The 17,068-nt window shown below is 57.0% G+C and overlaps 3 protein-coding genes across 3 annotated transcripts; 2 read left to right on the top strand and 1 right to left on the bottom strand.

The window, feature by feature from the left end:
* Window positions 1–302: 302 nt before the first annotated feature.
* On the bottom strand, window positions 303–5,049 carry LOC150042296 (serine protease 33-like). The gene is made up of 5 exons (XM_090324685.1): window positions 4,920–5,049; window positions 4,546–4,708; window positions 3,522–3,802; window positions 2,486–2,649; window positions 303–548 (listed from the first exon to the last, which is right to left on the bottom strand). Exons 1-5 carry the CDS (start codon window positions 5,044–5,046, stop codon window positions 303–305), a joined length of 981 nt encoding a protein of 326 aa, XP_090180811.1. The 5' UTR covers window positions 5,047–5,049.
* Window positions 5,050–5,532: 483 nt separating this feature from the next.
* Prss41 (serine protease 41) lies at window positions 5,533–10,744 on the top strand. The gene is made up of 6 exons (XM_090324681.1): window positions 5,533–5,875; window positions 5,977–6,066; window positions 6,288–6,453; window positions 7,241–7,521; window positions 9,916–10,070; window positions 10,363–10,744. Exons 1-6 carry the CDS (start codon window positions 5,533–5,535, stop codon window positions 10,585–10,587), a joined length of 1,260 nt encoding a protein of 419 aa, XP_090180807.1. The 3' UTR covers window positions 10,588–10,744.
* A 1,278-nt stretch (window positions 10,745–12,022) lies between these two features.
* On the top strand, window positions 12,023–14,166 carry Prss33 (serine protease 33). Its single transcript, XM_090324680.1, has 5 exons — window positions 12,023–12,041; window positions 12,923–13,085; window positions 13,209–13,480; window positions 13,686–13,855; window positions 14,008–14,166. Exons 1-5 carry the CDS (start codon window positions 12,023–12,025, stop codon window positions 14,164–14,166), a joined length of 783 nt encoding a protein of 260 aa, XP_090180806.1.
* The last annotated feature ends 2,902 nt before the right edge of the window (window positions 14,167–17,068 follow it).

Below are 17,068 nucleotides of genomic sequence, written 5' to 3'. Positions count from 1 at the left end.
CTATGACTCGGTCCAGGGGAAAAGGGGGACTGCAGGTCCAAAGGGCGCTTCAGGGACCAGAGGAGGCTGGGGTTTGGCTGGAGGTGGGGAGGCCAAGAGTCCAAAGAGGAATCAGTGTGGAGGCTAGAGGGAAGAGTTCTCTGTGGAGAGACAAGACAGGGCTCCTGGAGGAGGAAACGGCAGCAAATGTCTGCTCCCAGAGGGCCCAGGGAAGGGGACTTTGACTGGATCCCCCAGATCTGGCTGGGGGTATGGAGAGGCCAGCCATTCAGAACGTAGGGGCTGGGAAAATGGGGTGCCCCTCAGAGAAGCCCCAGGGAGATGAGGGTGGCACTTGTGGATCCCAGAAGCAACAGTTGGTAGCAGAAGGAGGAAGAGCAGCTTCGGCCTGGAGCTGGGTTCTGGACACTGGCAATCCACGAGGCGTAGTAGCTGACGTTGGTGTAAACGCCCGGCCTCTTGGGCAGGGCACACTCATACCCCCAGCTCACCACCCCTACCTGCACCCAGACACCAACATTGCACACCAGCGGGCCTCCGGAATCACCCTGCAGAGATGGGGAGATGGGAAGTAGAGGAGGCTGGGCCAGCCGGCTGCAAACGAGACACATCCAGATCCGCACACCCCGCCAACTCCCGAGCGCTCTTTGGCACTGTCCTGCCCAGGCCTAGAAGGAGGATCAATCACGGGGAAGGTTTCCAGTCCTGGGCTTGAGCTCAGGGCCTGAGCACTGTCCCTGGACTTTCTCAAGGCTGGAGCTCTACCACTTGAGCCTCAGCACCACTTCTGGCTTTTCCTATGTATGCAGAGCCGAGGAATTGAACCTGGGTCTTCATGCATGCTAGGCAAGCACTCTACCACTAGGCCAGACTCCTGGCTCAGTTGGAAGTGTTTAGAAGGTGGCAGGGGTCTGGGAAAGAGAAGGGGGATACCAGCACATGAAACAAGTGATGTGGCATGCAAGGTGTGTTCTCTAAACCACAATGTAAACATCTGCAGCCACGGGTGGCCCTCACCGGTTATCCCAGGTACTCAGGAGGCTGAGGTCTAAGGATCATGGTTCGAAGCCAGCCCAAGCAGAAAAAGTCAATGGGATCCTTATTTTCAGTTAATCACACACACACACACACACACACACACACACACACACACAAAGGGGGCCAGAACGTGGCCTAGTGGTAGAGTGCTTGCCTAGCAAACACAAAGTCCTGGTTCAATTCCCTGGTACCACATACACAGAAAAGGCCAAAAGTGGAGCTGTAATTCAAGTAGTAGAGCTCTAGCCTTGAGAAAGCCCAGGGGCAGTACCCAGACCCTAAGTTCAAGCCCCAGGACTGGCCAAAAAAAAAATAAATAAATAAACTAGAAGGAATGCTTCCGTGTTGCTGGTACTGCTGTTGCTTTTTTTGGGGGGGGGGGGGCTTGAACTCAGGGAGGGCTAGCACTCTGCCACTTGAGCCACAGCACCACTTTTGGCTTCTTCTTCTGTATGTGTGGTACCGAGGAATCGAACCCAGGGCTTTGTGCATGCAAGGTAAGCGAGCACTAGGCCATGCTCCCCCTCCCCCTTTTTTAATCTAAAATATTTCTTCTGGGAGATAATAGAATAAAGAGGGTTTACAAGAACACTTGAGGAAAGGCAGAGCCAACTGAGCTCAGCCTCAGAACTCAGCCCTGCACTGCTGCTCACAGAAACGTGATCAAAGGCTCTGAAGTTAATGTTGGAGGACAGTTTTTTAAAAGATTCTGGTCTCAAAGAAAGACATTCAGGGTAGAGATAAGACCCATGGCAGAACTGATTTTTTTTTTTTTTTGAGATGCTGGGGATGGAACTTAGGACGCTTCAACAGAAACATTTTTTTGTATTGACCCTTGTATATAAATGTATAAAAAATAAAAGAAGCCAGGTATGGTGGCTCACACCTGTAATCCTAGATACTCAGGAGGCTGAGATCTGAGGATGGAAGGGTTATTTGATTGTTTACTTATTTTTGCCAGTCTTGGTATTTAATCTCAGGGTCTAGGCTCTGTCCTTGAGCTTCTTTGGCTTCAGGCTAGCGTTCCGCCACTTGAGCCATTGCACCACTTCCGGCTTTTTCTGTGTATGTGATACTAAGGAATTAAATCCAGGGATTCATGCATGCGAGGCAAGCACTCTACCACTAAGCCACAGTCCCAGCCCCAAAATGTCGTTTTTAAATCAGTCCAAGCCTGACATTCTGTGAGGCTCTTATCTCAAATAATCCGCAACAACAATGTCGGATGTGGAGCTGTGGTTCAAGTGGTAGAGCACTAGCCTTGAGCAAGAAAGCTCAGGGACAGCGCTCAGGCCTGAGTTCAACCTCCAGGACAGTAATGAAAATCAAATTAACTATTTTTCAAATGTCTTCTGTCTTGGAAGGTCCCAGGGGTTGAGAGGGAGTGGGACACCCTGTGAGCTGGGGGTGTTGGGGTCATGGTGACACTGGGGCCTGGCTTGCTCACATAGCAGGAGTCCTTCTGGCCTTCCTTGAAGCCAGCACACAACATGTCTTCCAGGATGATGGGGCCCTGGCCAGACACCGAGTTCTCCTGGTAGTAGGCCTCACAGGTCTGGGAGTCGATGAGCGGAAGCTCCAGTTCCTGAAGTGTGAAGGGAGGCGGGAGATCTGAGGGAGAGGGAGAGCATGCTCAGAAAGGAGGACTTAACATGCCTCAGCAAGCCCTCTCCAGCCAGGCACGCAGGAGGGGGTAGCCACCAGCTGGAGCAGACAAAATAAGGGACAACACCCAGGCCTTGGGTTCGATCCCCAGTAATCACACACACACACACACACACACACACACACACTTTTATTTTTTAATGAAGCCAGTGGCTCACACCTGTAATCTTAGCTACTCAGGAGGATGAGATCTGAGGACCAGGAACTAAGGAAGGTGGATGAGCTTCTGGCCCTGTTAGAAATGGCCTGAAGGGCTAGAAGCATGGCCTAGTGGCAGAGTGTTTGCCTAGCATGCACAAAGCCCTGGGTTCGACTCCTTGGTACCACATACACAGAAAAAGCTTGAAGTGGTGCTGTGGCTCCAGTGGTAGAGCGCTAGTCTCAAGAAAGCCTGAGAACAAAGCCCATGCCCTGAGTTCAAGAACCAGGACTGGCAAAAGAAAAGGAGACAGACAGACAGACAGACAGACAGAGACGAGGGGGACAGGAAGAGGGAGGAAGGGAGGGCCTGTACACCTCACACCTCATGAGACACGTGTCTCCTGCCACAGCAGCAAACCAGGACCCAGTGAGGCCACTCTGCCCACAATGAGCCCTGGCAGGCAAGGAGCCGTGGGCGCCGGGGTGGTCGTGGCACTCCCTGGCTCAGGGGGGACAGACTTGATCCAGGTTTGAGTGGAAAAACTGTGGTGGCCGTCCTTCACGTCCGGGCTCCACAGCTGATCCGTTTGGGGGTGAGGGCAGCGGCCTCTGGTGAGTCCCCCACTGCCTGGGCCCCGTCTTCCTCCCCTCGCCCCCCCAGCTCTGAGCATCCTTACCTTGACCTGGAAAGATCTGCCCCCAGCCGGTGACCCAACACTTGATGTCAGGATCCAAGGACTCCCCAGGTTTGGGGAGACACACCGGGAGGATGAGGTCATTGAAGGAGACAGGCGCTGCCAGCCGCACCAGGGCAATGTCACCCATGCTGTGGTCCACGTCAGAGTAGCTCGGGTGCCGGGAGATCTGCGCCACAGCTCGCAGCTCCTTTGCCTCGTCGGCCTCGGGGTAGGAGGAGATGGAGCCCAGAAGCACCATATAGGAAGACAGGGGTTGGTTCCTGGAGGACAGGAAGGTCAAGAGGGGCCTTGAGCTGGGTGGAGGCGATTGTCTTTATTCACGCAGAGAATCCCGCTACCCTGGGCGTGATTACTGTTAGAAGTCAACACAAGCCAGGCACCAGGGGCTCAGGAAGCTGAGAGCTGAGGATCGCAGTTCAAAGCCATCCCATGCAGGAATTCCTGGGAGACTCTTATCTCCAATCAACCACCAGAAAATTGGAAATGCTGCTGTAGTTCAAAGTGGTAGAGCATTAGCCTGGAGCTGGGGAGCTCAGGGACAGCACCCGGGTCCTGAGTTCAAACACCATGGCCAAAAAAAATAGTCATCACCCTGTAAGCTCTCATGGCTTCCATGGCTCAAGTGCTAGACCCCTAGCCTGGCAAACGCAAGGCCATGAGTTCTAAGCCTAAGTATCGCAAAAAGACAAATCACCAATCAAGGCCCAGCACCTGTGCAAACACCTGTCTAATAAGCAGTGCCCTCAAGACTTTGGATTCTCAAGAGAATCACCAACCTGGGAAAACCAGTGGTTTCCAGAGTCCCGAGGGGACTGGATTCTCCCATATCCTTTCCTCAGACTCCCCCCCCAACCCTCCCAAGAATAGGGGTCATGATGGACGGAGAAGCAAGACAGGAGGGCGCATGCCTGCCTCATCTGACAAAATGGGCAGTGATGGATGTGGCTCAAAAAGAAAACCAGAGTGCCTGGACGGGCCTCGTGCACCCCGGGGAGACACTCACTGGTTGAAGCAGTGGGCCGCTGTCAGCACCCAGTCCTCGGAAATCAGGGAGCCCCCACACACATGCTCGCCGTTCTCTCTCAGGCTCACTTGCCAGGGCCACTGGCCCGGCCTGGCATTCTGCCCCGACACAATGCGGTTCAACGGCTTCGGACGTCCACACACTGCAAGGAATCAGTACAATGGGGTGAGACACAGCCACATGGCCCTGCTCCCCACGTCCCCTGCTCCTGGCCCAGCCACAGGGATGTGGACCAGGGTGAGGCCTGGGGAGGGGGGGCTCCCAACAGGACCAGGGCAAGGACACAGCTGCAGCTGCGGGCTCAGACACTGCTCCAGCTCTGCTGCTGGCTGTCCCACCACATCACATCCTACCTGCATTCAGGTCTGTGGCATTGTCACTCTGGGGAAACAGGCTTTCTGGGAGAACTGGGGGGCTCTCGCTCACTAGAAGAGCTGCAGGAAGCAGGGTGAGTAGAATGGCGTGCAGGGCCCGCGCCATGGCACCTGGGCACAGACTGGCTGCTGTGGGGTCAGAGTTCCAGTCAATCCAGGAAGGAGGAAGGAGGTTGCAGCTGGGGCTGGGATCCCGGGCCTGCCCTGGGGAGGGGCCGAACCCCACACCTGTCCTCCAGCCATGGGTGGAGCCTGAGGCCCCCGCACTGGTGCTCAGAGCGGCCCTAGCTCCCGCTCTTCGTGGTCTGGAGCTCGTGGTCGGCGCCCTGGGGTGCCGGCCCCTGCCTGGCCCTGAAATCTCAGCACCCCCAGCTCCCTCGCGCAGTCCCTGGCGCAGTGCCCGTGGATTGGTGCAGCTGCTTCACCAGGCCCAGGCCGCCTGGCTGCAGGGATCCGGCCTCGACAGCTTGGGCTCGGGGCCCGGAGCCGGGCAGAGACCCCTGGCAAATTTCCCCTTCAACAGCACCCAGCTCCAGGGAGTCCCTTCCAAGGGGCGTCACCGCTGGGGCACACTGGCCTCTGAGCACCCCAAATGCGCCTCCCGTGCAGCAGGGTCTCCCGGGGACCCCGCCACACACCACCCGTCCAGCAGGGGGCGCCCGCGGACCCCAACGCCACCCACCCGTCCAGCAGGGGGCGCCCGCGGACCCCCCCCCCCGCCACACGCCACCCTTCCAGCAGGGGGCGCCCGCGGACCTCGCCACGCGCCGCCCGTCCAGCAGGGGGCGCCCGCCGCCCGGCGCAGCGGGACGCAGAGGGGGCGCCGGGCCCGGGAGCCTGGGCCATGGAGGCGCGGGGAGGGGCAAAGCCGCCATCGCTGCTGCTGCTGCTGCTGCTGTGGCTGCTGCTGAGCCAGGCGGGAGCCCTGGGACCTGGTGAGCAGGACGGGCGTTAGGGGAGGGGCGTCAGGGGAGGCCCAGCAGGCGCGGCGTGGCGGGGCGGCGCGGGGGCCTCACCGTCCTCTCCTCCGCTGCAGGTCCCATGGATGCCATGCTGCTCACCAGTAACCGCCGGGGCCCGGGGCGGGGGGCCCGGGGGCGAGGGGCCCAGGGGCGGGGGTCCCGGGGTCAGGGGGGGCCCAGGGTTGGGGATCGGGGGTCGGGGGTCCCTGGGTCTGGGGTCCCTAGGATTGGGGGTCCCCGGGGGTTGGAGGTCCCGGGGTCGGGGGGGGCCCAGGGTCGGGGGCGTCGGGGTGCTGGGTGCCCAGGCGGCGTGAGGCCCCACCCCGGAGTGGGCCTCTGCCTCCTGTCCCTCTGTCCGCGCCCTGTGTCTGTCGGTCTGTCCTAGGCCCCTGCGGCCACCGGGAAGCGCGGCGGCTGATCGTGGGCGGGGCGGAGGCGGCGCTGGGGCGCTGGCCCTGGCAGGTCAGCCTGCGCCTGAAGAGAGCCCACGAGTGCGGGGGGAGCCTGCTGAACCGCCAGTGGGTGCTCACGGCCGCCCACTGCGTCAGGAAGTGAGGGGCGCGGGGGGCCTGGCACCTCCATTCCCCCTCCCGCTCCTCCAGACACACACTCACCTGGGCGCGCGTGGAATTCCCATTCTCCTCTGTGTGCAGGCTGTTCCCGTCCTGGGGCTTGAACGCGGGGCCTCCGCACTGCCCCCAAGCGTCCTTTGCTCACGGCTAGCACTCTACCGTTGAGCCACAGTGCCACTTTTGGCTCTGTGTGTGTGTGCGTGTGCATGTGTGCATGTGTGCGTGTGCGTGTGTGTGGTTAATTAGAGATAAGTCTGGTCATTGTTTGTGCCTGGGGATGTCTTCAAACTGCAACCCTCAGATCTCAGCCTCTTGAGTAGCTAGCATTATAGGTGTGGGCCATCCTACTCTTCTAGAAGGCTATACTAGAAGTGCTTTGTTTAGTCCACGAGTGGGGTGGAGGTGGCTTGGTCACAGCCAGCCCTGTGCAGTTCTGCAGAGCTGCTTTCTTATGCCATCCCCCCGCCCCCAGTGCCCACTGTTGCTCAGGCTGTTGGGGGTCCCCAGAAGACTGAGCTCAATCGCCACAGTAGGCCAACTCTACCAGGTGACAAGACCCCTGCAGACAGCCCCCTTCCTGCAGACCCAGGCCCCGCTCAGGGCATGGGCTGTGTCCTGTCTGGGTTCTGCAGACTCTTGGTGCTGGTGTGCCCAGAACCAGCAAGCCCTGGACAAGTCCTGCCTGCTGTGGCACCTGAGGCAGGGGCAGGGCAGGAGCCCAGAGGCCGCCCTCCTGCCAGGCCCTGACTGCGCCTCCTCCCATCAGGTCCCTTGATCCAAATACGTGGACCGTCCAGCTTGGGGAACTAACTTCCCAACCATCTGTGTGGAACCTGAGGGCCTACTCCAACCGGTACAGGGTGAAGAAGATCGTGGTGAATCCCCACGCACACAAGAAGCTCCACGACATCGCGCTGGTGCAGCTGGCCTCGCCCGTCCCCTACAACAAGAACATCCAGCCCGTCTGCGTCCCCTCCTCTTCCTCCGTGTTCCAGCACCGGCCTGACTGCTGGGTGACCGGCTGGGGCTGGCTCCGAGAGGACCAGAGTGAGGCTGGGCACAGGCGGGTGGGGATGAGGGGACAGCCTTGTCCTTACCCCAGTGCCAGCCATGCCAGGCCCTGCAGCCCCTCCCTGGCCTCTGGCACTGCTGAGCCCCTGGGTCAGGAGCCTGTCCTCGCCTGCTTCTGTCCTCTTGCTCCCCACAAACCCACGCTGTAGCACGTCTGCAGCACGGGCTGTGTGGTGACCCTCCCTCCCTGCAGCCCTCCCCCCTCCGGGCCCTCCCTGCAGCCCTGAGAACCTCCCGGCTCCGGATTCTCCTCCCGTGTGTGTGTCACACTCACGCATGCAGCTCCATGCAGTCGGAATAGTGTTCCACTTACAGCACAGTTTCTGGACCTCATTTCTTCTCCATTCATGACTGGCTTCTCCCTGTTGAACATTGTGAACTAAGAGGTTTTGATGCATGCATTGTTTTGAACACCTCTTTTCAAAAAACAAAACAAGAAAACCTTAAAAAAAAAAAAACTGTGTGTGTACAAGTACTGGGCATAAACCCAGGGTCTAGGTGGTAATCCTTACCTTCTGTAGTCCAGGACCGTGCTCTACCAACTCAGCTAGACCTTCCTTTGTGGCTTTTTTATTGCTTACTAGAGATAAGAGTCTCACAGGGCTGGGTGCTATGTCATAGCTGCAATCCTAGCTACTAAGGAGGCTGAAATCTGGGGATTGTGTTTCAAAGCCAGTGCAGGCAGGAGAGTCACTGAGATTTTCTTTTTCTTTTCTCTCTCTCTCATTTTTTTTGGCAGTCCTGGGGCTTGAACTCAGGGCCTGAGCACTGTCCTTGGGCTTTCTCAGGGCTAGAGCTCTACCACTTGAGCCACAGCACCACTTCTGGCTTTTTCTATGTATGTGGTACCAAGGAATCGAACCCAGGTCTTCGTACATGCTAGGCAAGCACTGTACCACTAGGCCAAATCCCAGCTCAGTGAAATACTTTTATCACCAATTAACCACCAGAAAATCATTAGAAGGCGGGACAAGGTGATGGCTCTTACCTGTAATCCTAGCTACTCAGGAGGCTGAGATCTGAGGATCAAGGTTCAAAGCCAGCCCAGGCACAAAAGGACCTGAGACTCTTATCTCCAATTAACCTCTAGAAAATGGGAAATGGGGCTTGGCTCAATAGTGGGGAAGTAGCCTTGAGCTAAAGAGCTCAGGGACAACACCTAGGTCCCAATTTCAAGTCCCGCAACCCACAATAACAAGAGTCTAACAGGCTTATTCTACCCTAGCTGTCTTCAAACCTTGATCCTCAGAACTCTCAGCTTCTCGAGTAGCTAGGATTATAGGTGTGAGCCACCAGCACCCAGAGCCATTATAATTTAGGTCCCTTATACACTGTGGGAACTACAGTGAATGTACAGTTGTTTTAAGTGTCTTTGTGTTTTTGTTTTTGTTTTTTTTGCCAGTCCTGGGCTTGAACTCAGGGCCTGAGTACTGTCCTTGGGCTTTCTCAAGGCTAGAGCGCTACCCTTTAACCCACAGCACTACTTCTAGCCTTTTCTTTTTTTGTGGGTCATGGGGCAAGCATAGTACCATTAGGCCAAATTTCTGGCCTTCTTTTTTGTCTTTTTAATGCTCTGGGTTGAAGCTGGAGCTTCATAATCTCAGTACCTTTACCAAAATTAAAAAAAAAAAAAAAAAAAAAAAAAGCTTAAGAGTTTTTGAAAAGCTCAGAGGTTTAGTCCAGGACATGAGATCTCCTCAAGCTCAGTTAGAGATTAGAGGCTGATTAGCTACTAATCCAGGTCGCAGCAGCAGCCAACTCAGTGCTTTCCATTCTCCATTTACCCAGAGCTAGACCCCATGTTCAGAAAATGCCGAGGACATAGAATAAGACGAAGCAACACAAAGAACAAATGGCCAACAAACACTACACACACCGTAATCTCAGCACTGAGAAGGCAGAGGCAGGAAGATGGAAATTTGGAGGCCAACCTCTGCTACCCAGCAAGATCCTGTCTCAAAAACTGGGGCTGGGAGATTGAAAGGTGGCCCACACATATTATGCCCAGTATTGCTAAAAACAAAACAACAACAACAAAAAACCATCCAAGGCTACCTACCACCTTTTATGGTTAGCTGAGTAGTATTTGCACCAAGATTCCTTGTTTCTTGGTACAACTTTCAGTTTTGTCCTGCCTGATATCGTCCATCTCAGGCGAAAGGACCCCCAGCTCCCTGTCCCGGAGCCCCCTCCCCCCAGCCCCTTACTACCTGGCGCTGGGACCTTCCCCACCTGTCCACTCGTGGTCCTTCTGTGACATTGTGGGTCGTGACTGTGTGAGGGGGTCCCCAGAGACAGCGCCGCTGGAGGGGGTGTCTCATCCTTCTGGGGTGGGAGACTAATGCTGTGTTGTGTCGGCCCCACTCCCAGAACTCCAGCCTCCCTACCGCCTCCGGGAAGCGCAGGTCACCATCCTGAACAACTCCAGGTGTAACGACCTGTACATCTCGCTAAATCTACTGGACATCATCCAGGGGGACATGATCTGCGCCGGCGCAGAGGACGGCAGCGTGGACACCTGTAGAGTGAGTGCCTCTCCCCCAACCCCTCCCCCCCCCGGGGTCTGAGCCCCCTGCCCCCTCTCCTTTACCCGCCCCTCCTGGGTCTGCCCTGCCACCAGGGGCAGAGGCAGAGGCTGAGGCTCCATCCTCTGTGGTGGGGAGTGGATTCAAACCCAGCTCCACAGCTACCCTTCTGCTGCTGCCTCTTCACAGCCCGCCTCACCCCTGCCCCCTCACCCCCGCCCCCTCACCCCCCCCTGCCTCCTCACCCCCGCCCCCCCTCACCCCTGCCCTCCTCACCCCTGCTGCTCCCCAGGGTGACTCAGGAGGACCCTTGGTCTGTGATCTGGATGGGCGGTGGTATCAGGTGGGCGTGGTGAGCTGGGGCCTAGGCTGTGGTCGGCCCAAGAAGCCTGGCGTCTACACCAACGTCAGTCAGCACTTTGACTGGATCCAGACCATGACCCCCAGCAGTGCGCCCAGGCCCAGGCCTTCACCATCACCGCTGCTCCTCATTCTTCCCTGGGCTCCCTGGCCCTGAACGTTGGCCTGAGCCCCCAAGCCTGGAAGGTGCAGGTCTGGATCAGGCGCAGCTACATTTCCCAGGCGTGGGTCTGCCCCGCGGAGCCAGAGGTGGGCTCTGTTTTGCTTTTGTTAATAAACGCTATTAGGCACATGAGCATACAAGCTAATTTTTCAAGAAGTGTCGTCAGCTCATTGTCTTGAAAACCGCCCTGGGTTTGCCCTGACCCTGATCCTGTCCTTGGGGCACCTAAACCTGGTCCTGGTTTTGGTTCAAACCCTAGAGTCCTTCCAATATGAGATAATTTCCAAAGGGATGGCTGTGGCTTCAGGGTGGATGGGGCCTGGGAAGACAAAACTGAGCAGATCACGGCGGTGGCTCACGCCTGTAAACCTAGCTACTCGGGAGGCTGAGATCTGAGGATCAAGATTCAAAGCCAGCCCTGGCACAAAAGGACCTGAGACACTTATCTCCAGTTAACCTCTAGAAAATGGGAAGTGGGGCTTGGCTCAAGGGTACAGTGATAGCCTTGAGCTGAAGAGCTCAGGGAAGCCTTGAGCTGATGAGCTCAGGGACAGCGCCCAGGCCAAGTTCAAGACCCATGACCCACAAAAACAAACAAACAAACAAACTGCTCAGCCTGAGCTCACTGACAAGGGCACAGACACAGACCCTGCGCCTTAAGATAGCAAAAGGGCAAACCTGTCCCCCACCCAACCCCACAAGTCAGATACCTACAGTCACATGGCATGGCCAGAGCTCTGAGGACCAGGCAGGGAGGAGTGGTGATGGACAGGCAGCACTGGAGCAGGACCTGGAAGGGGACCCACTGGCCCCACTCCTTCCCTGTCCCTGCCCCACAGCCCTCCCACCACAGGACTGCTCTGATTTGGCGACCCCATGCCAGAAAGTGTAGCATCTCCCAAGAAGGAGGCAGTTTCTGCCCATGCCCAGGCAGGAAGTGCTGCCAGTTTTGAGCCACGCACTTTCTGTCTCAGCTCTGGGTGGGCTCGGGGGGCGGGGGGGACGGGGGGGGGGCGGGCAGGCTCTAGAGCCTGGGGATGCAGAGGAGGATGGCTGCTCCCAGCTGAGCTGGGATTATCAGACTGAACAATAGAGCTCAGAAGCCCCAGTGCCCAAGCGGGGGGCCAGGAAGTAGGATCAGGTTCAGAGATGACCTGTCCAGGATCCTCCGGAGGTCCCAGCTGGCCACAGCCTCCCCTCCCTAACCCGCTCCAGGTGTCCTTTTCCTGCCTCCTCCAAAGTACAGCTCAAAGCATCTTTGTTTGCAGCTGCTTAGGGGAAGCCACAGCCCCGCCTCAGCCGTGTTAATCATTCCCTGGCTGGGCCTCTGCTTCTCTGCCCTTTAAGCCCCCCAGGTCCTCCCCTGGTCCCCAGTACGCAGAGAGGGCATCCAGCGGTGACGGTGAGCGCAGGCCTCGGGCTGCTCGGGATGGGGCAGGAACGGGCAGGTGAAGGGTCATGGAAATGGAGGACAGGATGATGAAATTCTAGGACAATTCTCAGATACACCTGGCCACAGATGCCCACCTGGGCCTGGGCAGGGTAAGGACGTAGAGTCTGGGTGACAGAGACAGAGCTACAGACTCGGAGAGTGGGGCGAACTCTAGGGCTGGGCTGTTCTCTGTTCCCTACCAACTTCAGACCCGAGTCCACGCCCCGGGCAGTGCCACCCCTGAAGATAGAATGAAGGGGACCCCCTGCCTCTGGGTCCTGTTCCTGCTGTTGCTGGGTGAGTGGGGGCAAGGGCAGGGGTGCTGGGCTCTGGCCTCACCCCTCTCTGGACCTTGAACCTGAGCACTGTGGTGCATTATTTTTATTTTTCTTATGTTGTGTTGGTCCTGGGGCTTGAACTTAGGGCCTGTCCCTGAGCTTCTGCAGTCAAGGCTCTGCACCACTTTAGCCACAGCTCCACTTGCAGCTTTTCAGTGGTTGATTGGAGATCTCACTCCTAGGAACTTTCCTGCTAGGCTGGATTTGAATCTTGCTTCTCTGGTCTCAGCCTGCTGGGATGACAAGCACAGCTAGTCCTAAGTTAATTCAGAGTCAGTTCCTCTCGGAGGTCCTGGAAGGAGCCCAAGTCCCACCCTAAATCAGGTTTAAATCAGTTGACAGATGGCTCAGAGGCTGGCCCCTGGCTCAGTCTGCTCCACCTCTTCCTAGCATCTGACCTTGCTTGTTTTTTGACACTTGATCCCAGCAGAGGCTGTGAGGGTACAGACATCTGCAGGTAAGAGAGCCCCACAGCCTGCCCCTCCCGGCCTGTCTCCTCACCCCCACCTTCTAGGCCTTGTCCCTGGCCCACATTCGCTGTCTCTTTGTCCTCTCACAGCCTGTGGGCAACCCCAAGTGTCCAATCGCATTGTGGGGGGCCGGGATGCCCGTGAAGGAGAGTGGCCGTGGCAGGCCAGCATCCAGCGCCATGGGGTCCATGTGTGCGGGGGGTCACTCATTGCACCCCAGTGGGTGCTAACGGCGGCGCACTGCTTCCCCAGGTCAGCCCCCGCCCCCAAGCCCATGCAGGGAAAGCGAGGCCCAAGGAAGAATGGGGGAGGCCTTGGCGGTGAGTGGCCGGGCCCCTTCCCTCTCCACATGGTAGCCCCAACTCCTTTCTGCAGACGGGTGCTTCCCTCTGAGTACCACGTGCGTCTGGGGGCGCTACGCCTGGGCTTCGCGTCACCCCATGCAATCTTGGCCCCCGTACGCCGGGTGCTGCTGCCCCCGGACTTCTCCGAGGATGAGGCCCGAGGCGACCTGGCACTGCTGAAGCTCCGTCGCCCGGTGGCCCTGAGTGCCCACGTCCAGCCTGTGTGCCTGCCCCTGCCTGGCTCCCGTCCACCTCCCAGCGCACCCTGCTGGGTCACTGGCTGGGGCAGCCTCCAAGCAGGAGGTGAGACTGAGGCAGGAGGCTCAACGGGGAAGCCCCCGCTGACTCCCTGTGACTGGGGATCCACTTTCCCAGCCTCAGGCCAGGGCTCAACCTTCTCACAGCTGGCCCTCCTGGCCCTCTGCCTGGCAGAGGGGCCCACAGCACTTCTGCTGCACACACACTGCTGTGGGCTTCGGCCCCTCCTCACTCTCTCCCCTTCTCCTAGTGCCGCTCCCAGACTGGCGCCCTCTGCAGGGAGCCAGGGTGCCGCTGCTGGACTCCAGGTCCTGTGACCAGCTCTACCACGTGGGCACTAGCGTGCCCCAGGCCGAGCGTGTCGTCCTGCCAGGCAACCTGTGTGCTGGCTACCTCCAGGGCCACAAGGATGCCTGCCAGGTGTGTGTCCCCCCGCCTCCTCTTCCCCATGGTAGCGCCTCACCTCCCCAAACCCAGGCCTGGAGATCAGATGTCCAGTGTCAGGTTTGGGGAGCTGCCTAGAAGATTGGGGTGGGGGGTCGTGAGTACCTAAGCCTGCCTTCCTCCTGCAGGGTGATTCTGGGGGACCCCTGACCTGTGTGCAATCTGGACGCTGGGTCTTGGTGGGTGTGGTGAGCTGGGGTAAGGGTTGTGCCCTCCCCAACCGACCAGGTGTGTATACCAATGTGGCCAAGTACAGCGCATGGATTCAGGCTCGTCTCAGCCTGTGATGGCCCAGTGGTGCTCTGCTGGCTGGGGCCCGTCACTGTGGCCCTCCTCCTCCTGGCCTGTCTAGACACCCACACATAGCCCACCCCTTCCGATTTGAGGCTCAGAAGCCACCCAGCCGTCCATCCTCTGCGTCCGCTACTCCATGGGCTTCACTGAGCCTCTACCACCATCTACTCAGCAATCCTGAACATCTCACCGATGCTCACACTTCCCCCCCCCCCTGGTCCCGTAGCCTGGGATGAGGCCAGGACACTCAGAGATGGTCAACCCAGCTGGTGGCTCATCTGCTCTGAGTGCCCCTCACTTCTTGGAGGAAGGCACACAGAATGGAGACAGGAGAAGGAGCCTTTGCTATTGGCTGTGGAAGGACCAGGACCTGCAGGAAGCCACCAGGGCCTGGCAGCTGGGCCTGGCTGGCTGTACCCTCAGACTTCTGACGACCAGAAAGCCATTTCTGCCAACATGTTGGCTCTTGCAGATAAACTCCCAGCTCCAGAAAAGAAACCTGAGCCCCTCCCCCTCTCCTTACCCCTGGGATCTCATCCACAGAGTTGTGGTTTAATAAATTTGTGTTGTTTCAAACTACTACTTTCGTGGTGGTTTATTATGAAGCCATAAAAGTGAATATAGAGCCAGGGGTGGTGACATATGCCTGTAAAGCCAGCACTTGGGTGGCTGAGGTAAGATGAGAGAATTCTAGGCTAGCCTGGTGACAAAGTGAATCCCTATCTCAAACAAAAACTTCTATAGATTTTGCATCACTGAGTCCAGGTGTCCTGGGGGAGGAGCGGCCGCCCCTCCGCATCTGAGGAAACTCAGGAACCCGCAGACCTGCCAGGTCATTCCCTAGGTAGGTCCAGGCAGGTCAAGAGCTCCCAGAAGGCCCAGCCACGGGTCCTGCTGGTGGTGGACACAGTCCACTCCCAGGTAGGAACTAGGTCCTGCACCCAGGCTCGCTCTCCCTCCCTCACACGCGCACTTCTTCCTGCTTGGGACCTGGCATCCTACCTCCTTCCACCATGCTCTTGTCCCTGAGCCCAGAACACTCACTTGTTTCTTTGTTGTATTGTGTTTGTACCGGGGCACTGTCCCTTTGCTTATTTTGCTCATGGCTAGTGTATGTCCCTTTTCCCCCCTCTACCCCCTTCCTGGTTGTGGAGCTTAAATTCTGGAGCTGGATGCTGTTCCAGAACTCTTCAACTCAATGCTATTGCTCTACTACTTTGAGCCACAGCGCCACCTCCAGTTTTCTGGTAGTTATTGGAGATAATAGTCTCATGGAGGGCTGGGAGTTTGGCCTAGTGGTAGAGTGCTTCAATTCCTCGGTACCATGTACATAGAAAAAAAAACCCAGAAGTGGTGCTGTGGTTCAAGTGGCCTTGAGAAAGACCAAGGACAGTGCTCAGATCCTGAGATCAAACCCAGTACCAAAAGAGAAAAAGAGAAAAAGAAAAAAGCCAGAAGTGGTGCTAAGGCTCAAGTGGTAGAGTGTTAGCCTTAAGAAAGCCCAACGACAGTGTTCAGGCCCTGAGTTCAAGGCCCAGGACTGGCAAACAAAAAAAAAAAAAAAGAGAGAGAGGAGACCAGGCCGGAGGCCTTGGGCCTGCCATGATCACATCCAGAAAACCTAGCACAAGAGGCTTCTGAGACCTGAGCAGGGCAGGGGAGGGTAGTGGTGAGAAGCACTCAGTGCCCCTGGTCAGACCCACCCTTAGTGTAAACCACATGATGGGGTGGGCAGAGAGGCCAGTCACAGTTGTCTAGACAGTAGACTAGGATTCATACCCTGCTGTCTGCTTCTAGGATCCGTTGTGAGGACCCTTTAACTCTACTACCTCCCACCCCAATAGTGTGGTCTCCCACACGGTCCTTACCCAAGTTGCAGGCAGTGGTAGCTCTTCTCCGTCTTGGAAGCTGTGTCCCATCCGGCCAGCAAGGCCAGCCTGGGGGCAGGGAACACGGCATGCTGAAGCTGAACTCCCTCACTCCCTCAGTCACGTCTCACTCACTGGCCTGCTAACAGCTTTAAACCCTTTCCTGTGGGCCTGAAAGGCTATGAGTTGGGGGGCGAGTTGGGGGGGAGAACCAGCCCTGATGAAGGGTGTCATAGGATGGGAAAGAGACATTACAGGCTCAAGGGGAATCCAGTAACATGTTATAGCTCTGGAAGCAGGTACTGAGTGCTAACCATGGCAAGACCGCTCGTTCCCCATCTTAGGAGGAAGAATTTCTGGATGAGGCTGACTGCCCAAAGCTGCAGCACAGCAAGATCAAGAGCCCAGACTGTGTCGTCAGTCACTAGCTGGAGGCCGTAAACACAACCAGGAGAGGAGAGTGCACAAAGGTTTATTGCTTCCAGCAAGTATGGAGATGCTGGCAATCTTTCCCTCAGCCGTGTAGCTCCGAACTAAGGAAAGTTCACTGAAGAAACACGTTCACCCTGGAAACACTGACATTACCCGTACAGGCCGGCCCATCCCTGCGCACACATTTTGAGACAGTGCATCCCACATGGCATGATTTAAAATGTCAGATGGGGGGAGGAAAGGGGAGCACAAGAGTTTGGTCTAGTGGTAGAATGCTTGCCTAGCATACATGAAGACCTGGGTTCCTCAGTACCACCTACATAGAAAAAGCCAGAAGTGGTGGTGTGGCTCAAGTGGTAGAGCTCTATCTTTGAGAAAACCCAAGGGCAGTGCTCAGGCTCTGAGTTCAAGCCCCAGGACTGGCAAAATAAATAATAAAAAATAAAATGTCAGGGTGTTGGGAGTTTGGCCTAATGGTAAGAATGCTTGCCTAGCAAGCATTAAGACCCAGGTTTGATTCCTCAGAACCACACATATAGAAAAAAGCTGGAAATAGTGCTGTGGCTCCAGTGGCAGTAGAGCTCTAACCTCGAGA

This window comes from Megascapheus bottae, chromosome 36, assembly GCF_031878675.1.
Source record: "Megascapheus bottae isolate mThoBot1 chromosome 36, mThoBot2.hap1, whole genome shotgun sequence".
NCBI lineage: Eukaryota > Metazoa > Chordata > Mammalia > Rodentia > Geomyidae > Megascapheus > Megascapheus bottae.
This window is presented reverse-complemented; position numbering and strand designations above follow the sequence as displayed.

Coding starts and splice junctions, on each gene's coding strand:
- LOC150042296 (XM_090324685.1), bottom strand. CDS start 5,046: ATGGCGCGGGCCCTGCACGCCATTCTACTCACCCTGCTTCCTGCAGCT. Junction 3,803..4,545: donor GCGGCCCACTGCTTCAACCA/GTGAGTGTCTCC, acceptor CCTGTCCTCCAG/GAACCAACCCCTGTCTTCCT. Junction 549..2,485: donor GCCAGAAGGACTCCTGCTAT/GTGAGCAAGCCA, acceptor CCATCTCTGCAG/GGTGATTCCGGAGGCCCGCT.
- Prss41 (XM_090324681.1), top strand. CDS start 5,533: ATGCGCCTCCCGTGCAGCAGGGTCTCCCGGGGACCCCGCCACACACCA. Junction 6,454..7,240: donor GCCGCCCACTGCGTCAGGAA/GTGAGGGGCGCG, acceptor TCCTCCCATCAG/GTCCCTTGATCCAAATACGT. Junction 10,071..10,362: donor GCAGCGTGGACACCTGTAGA/GTGAGTGCCTCT, acceptor GCTGCTCCCCAG/GGTGACTCAGGAGGACCCTT.
- Prss33 (XM_090324680.1), top strand. Junction 13,481..13,685: donor GGGCAGCCTCCAAGCAGGAG/GTGAGACTGAGG, acceptor CCCTTCTCCTAG/TGCCGCTCCCAGACTGGCGC. Junction 13,856..14,007: donor GCCACAAGGATGCCTGCCAG/GTGTGTGTCCCC, acceptor TTCCTCCTGCAG/GGTGATTCTGGGGGACCCCT.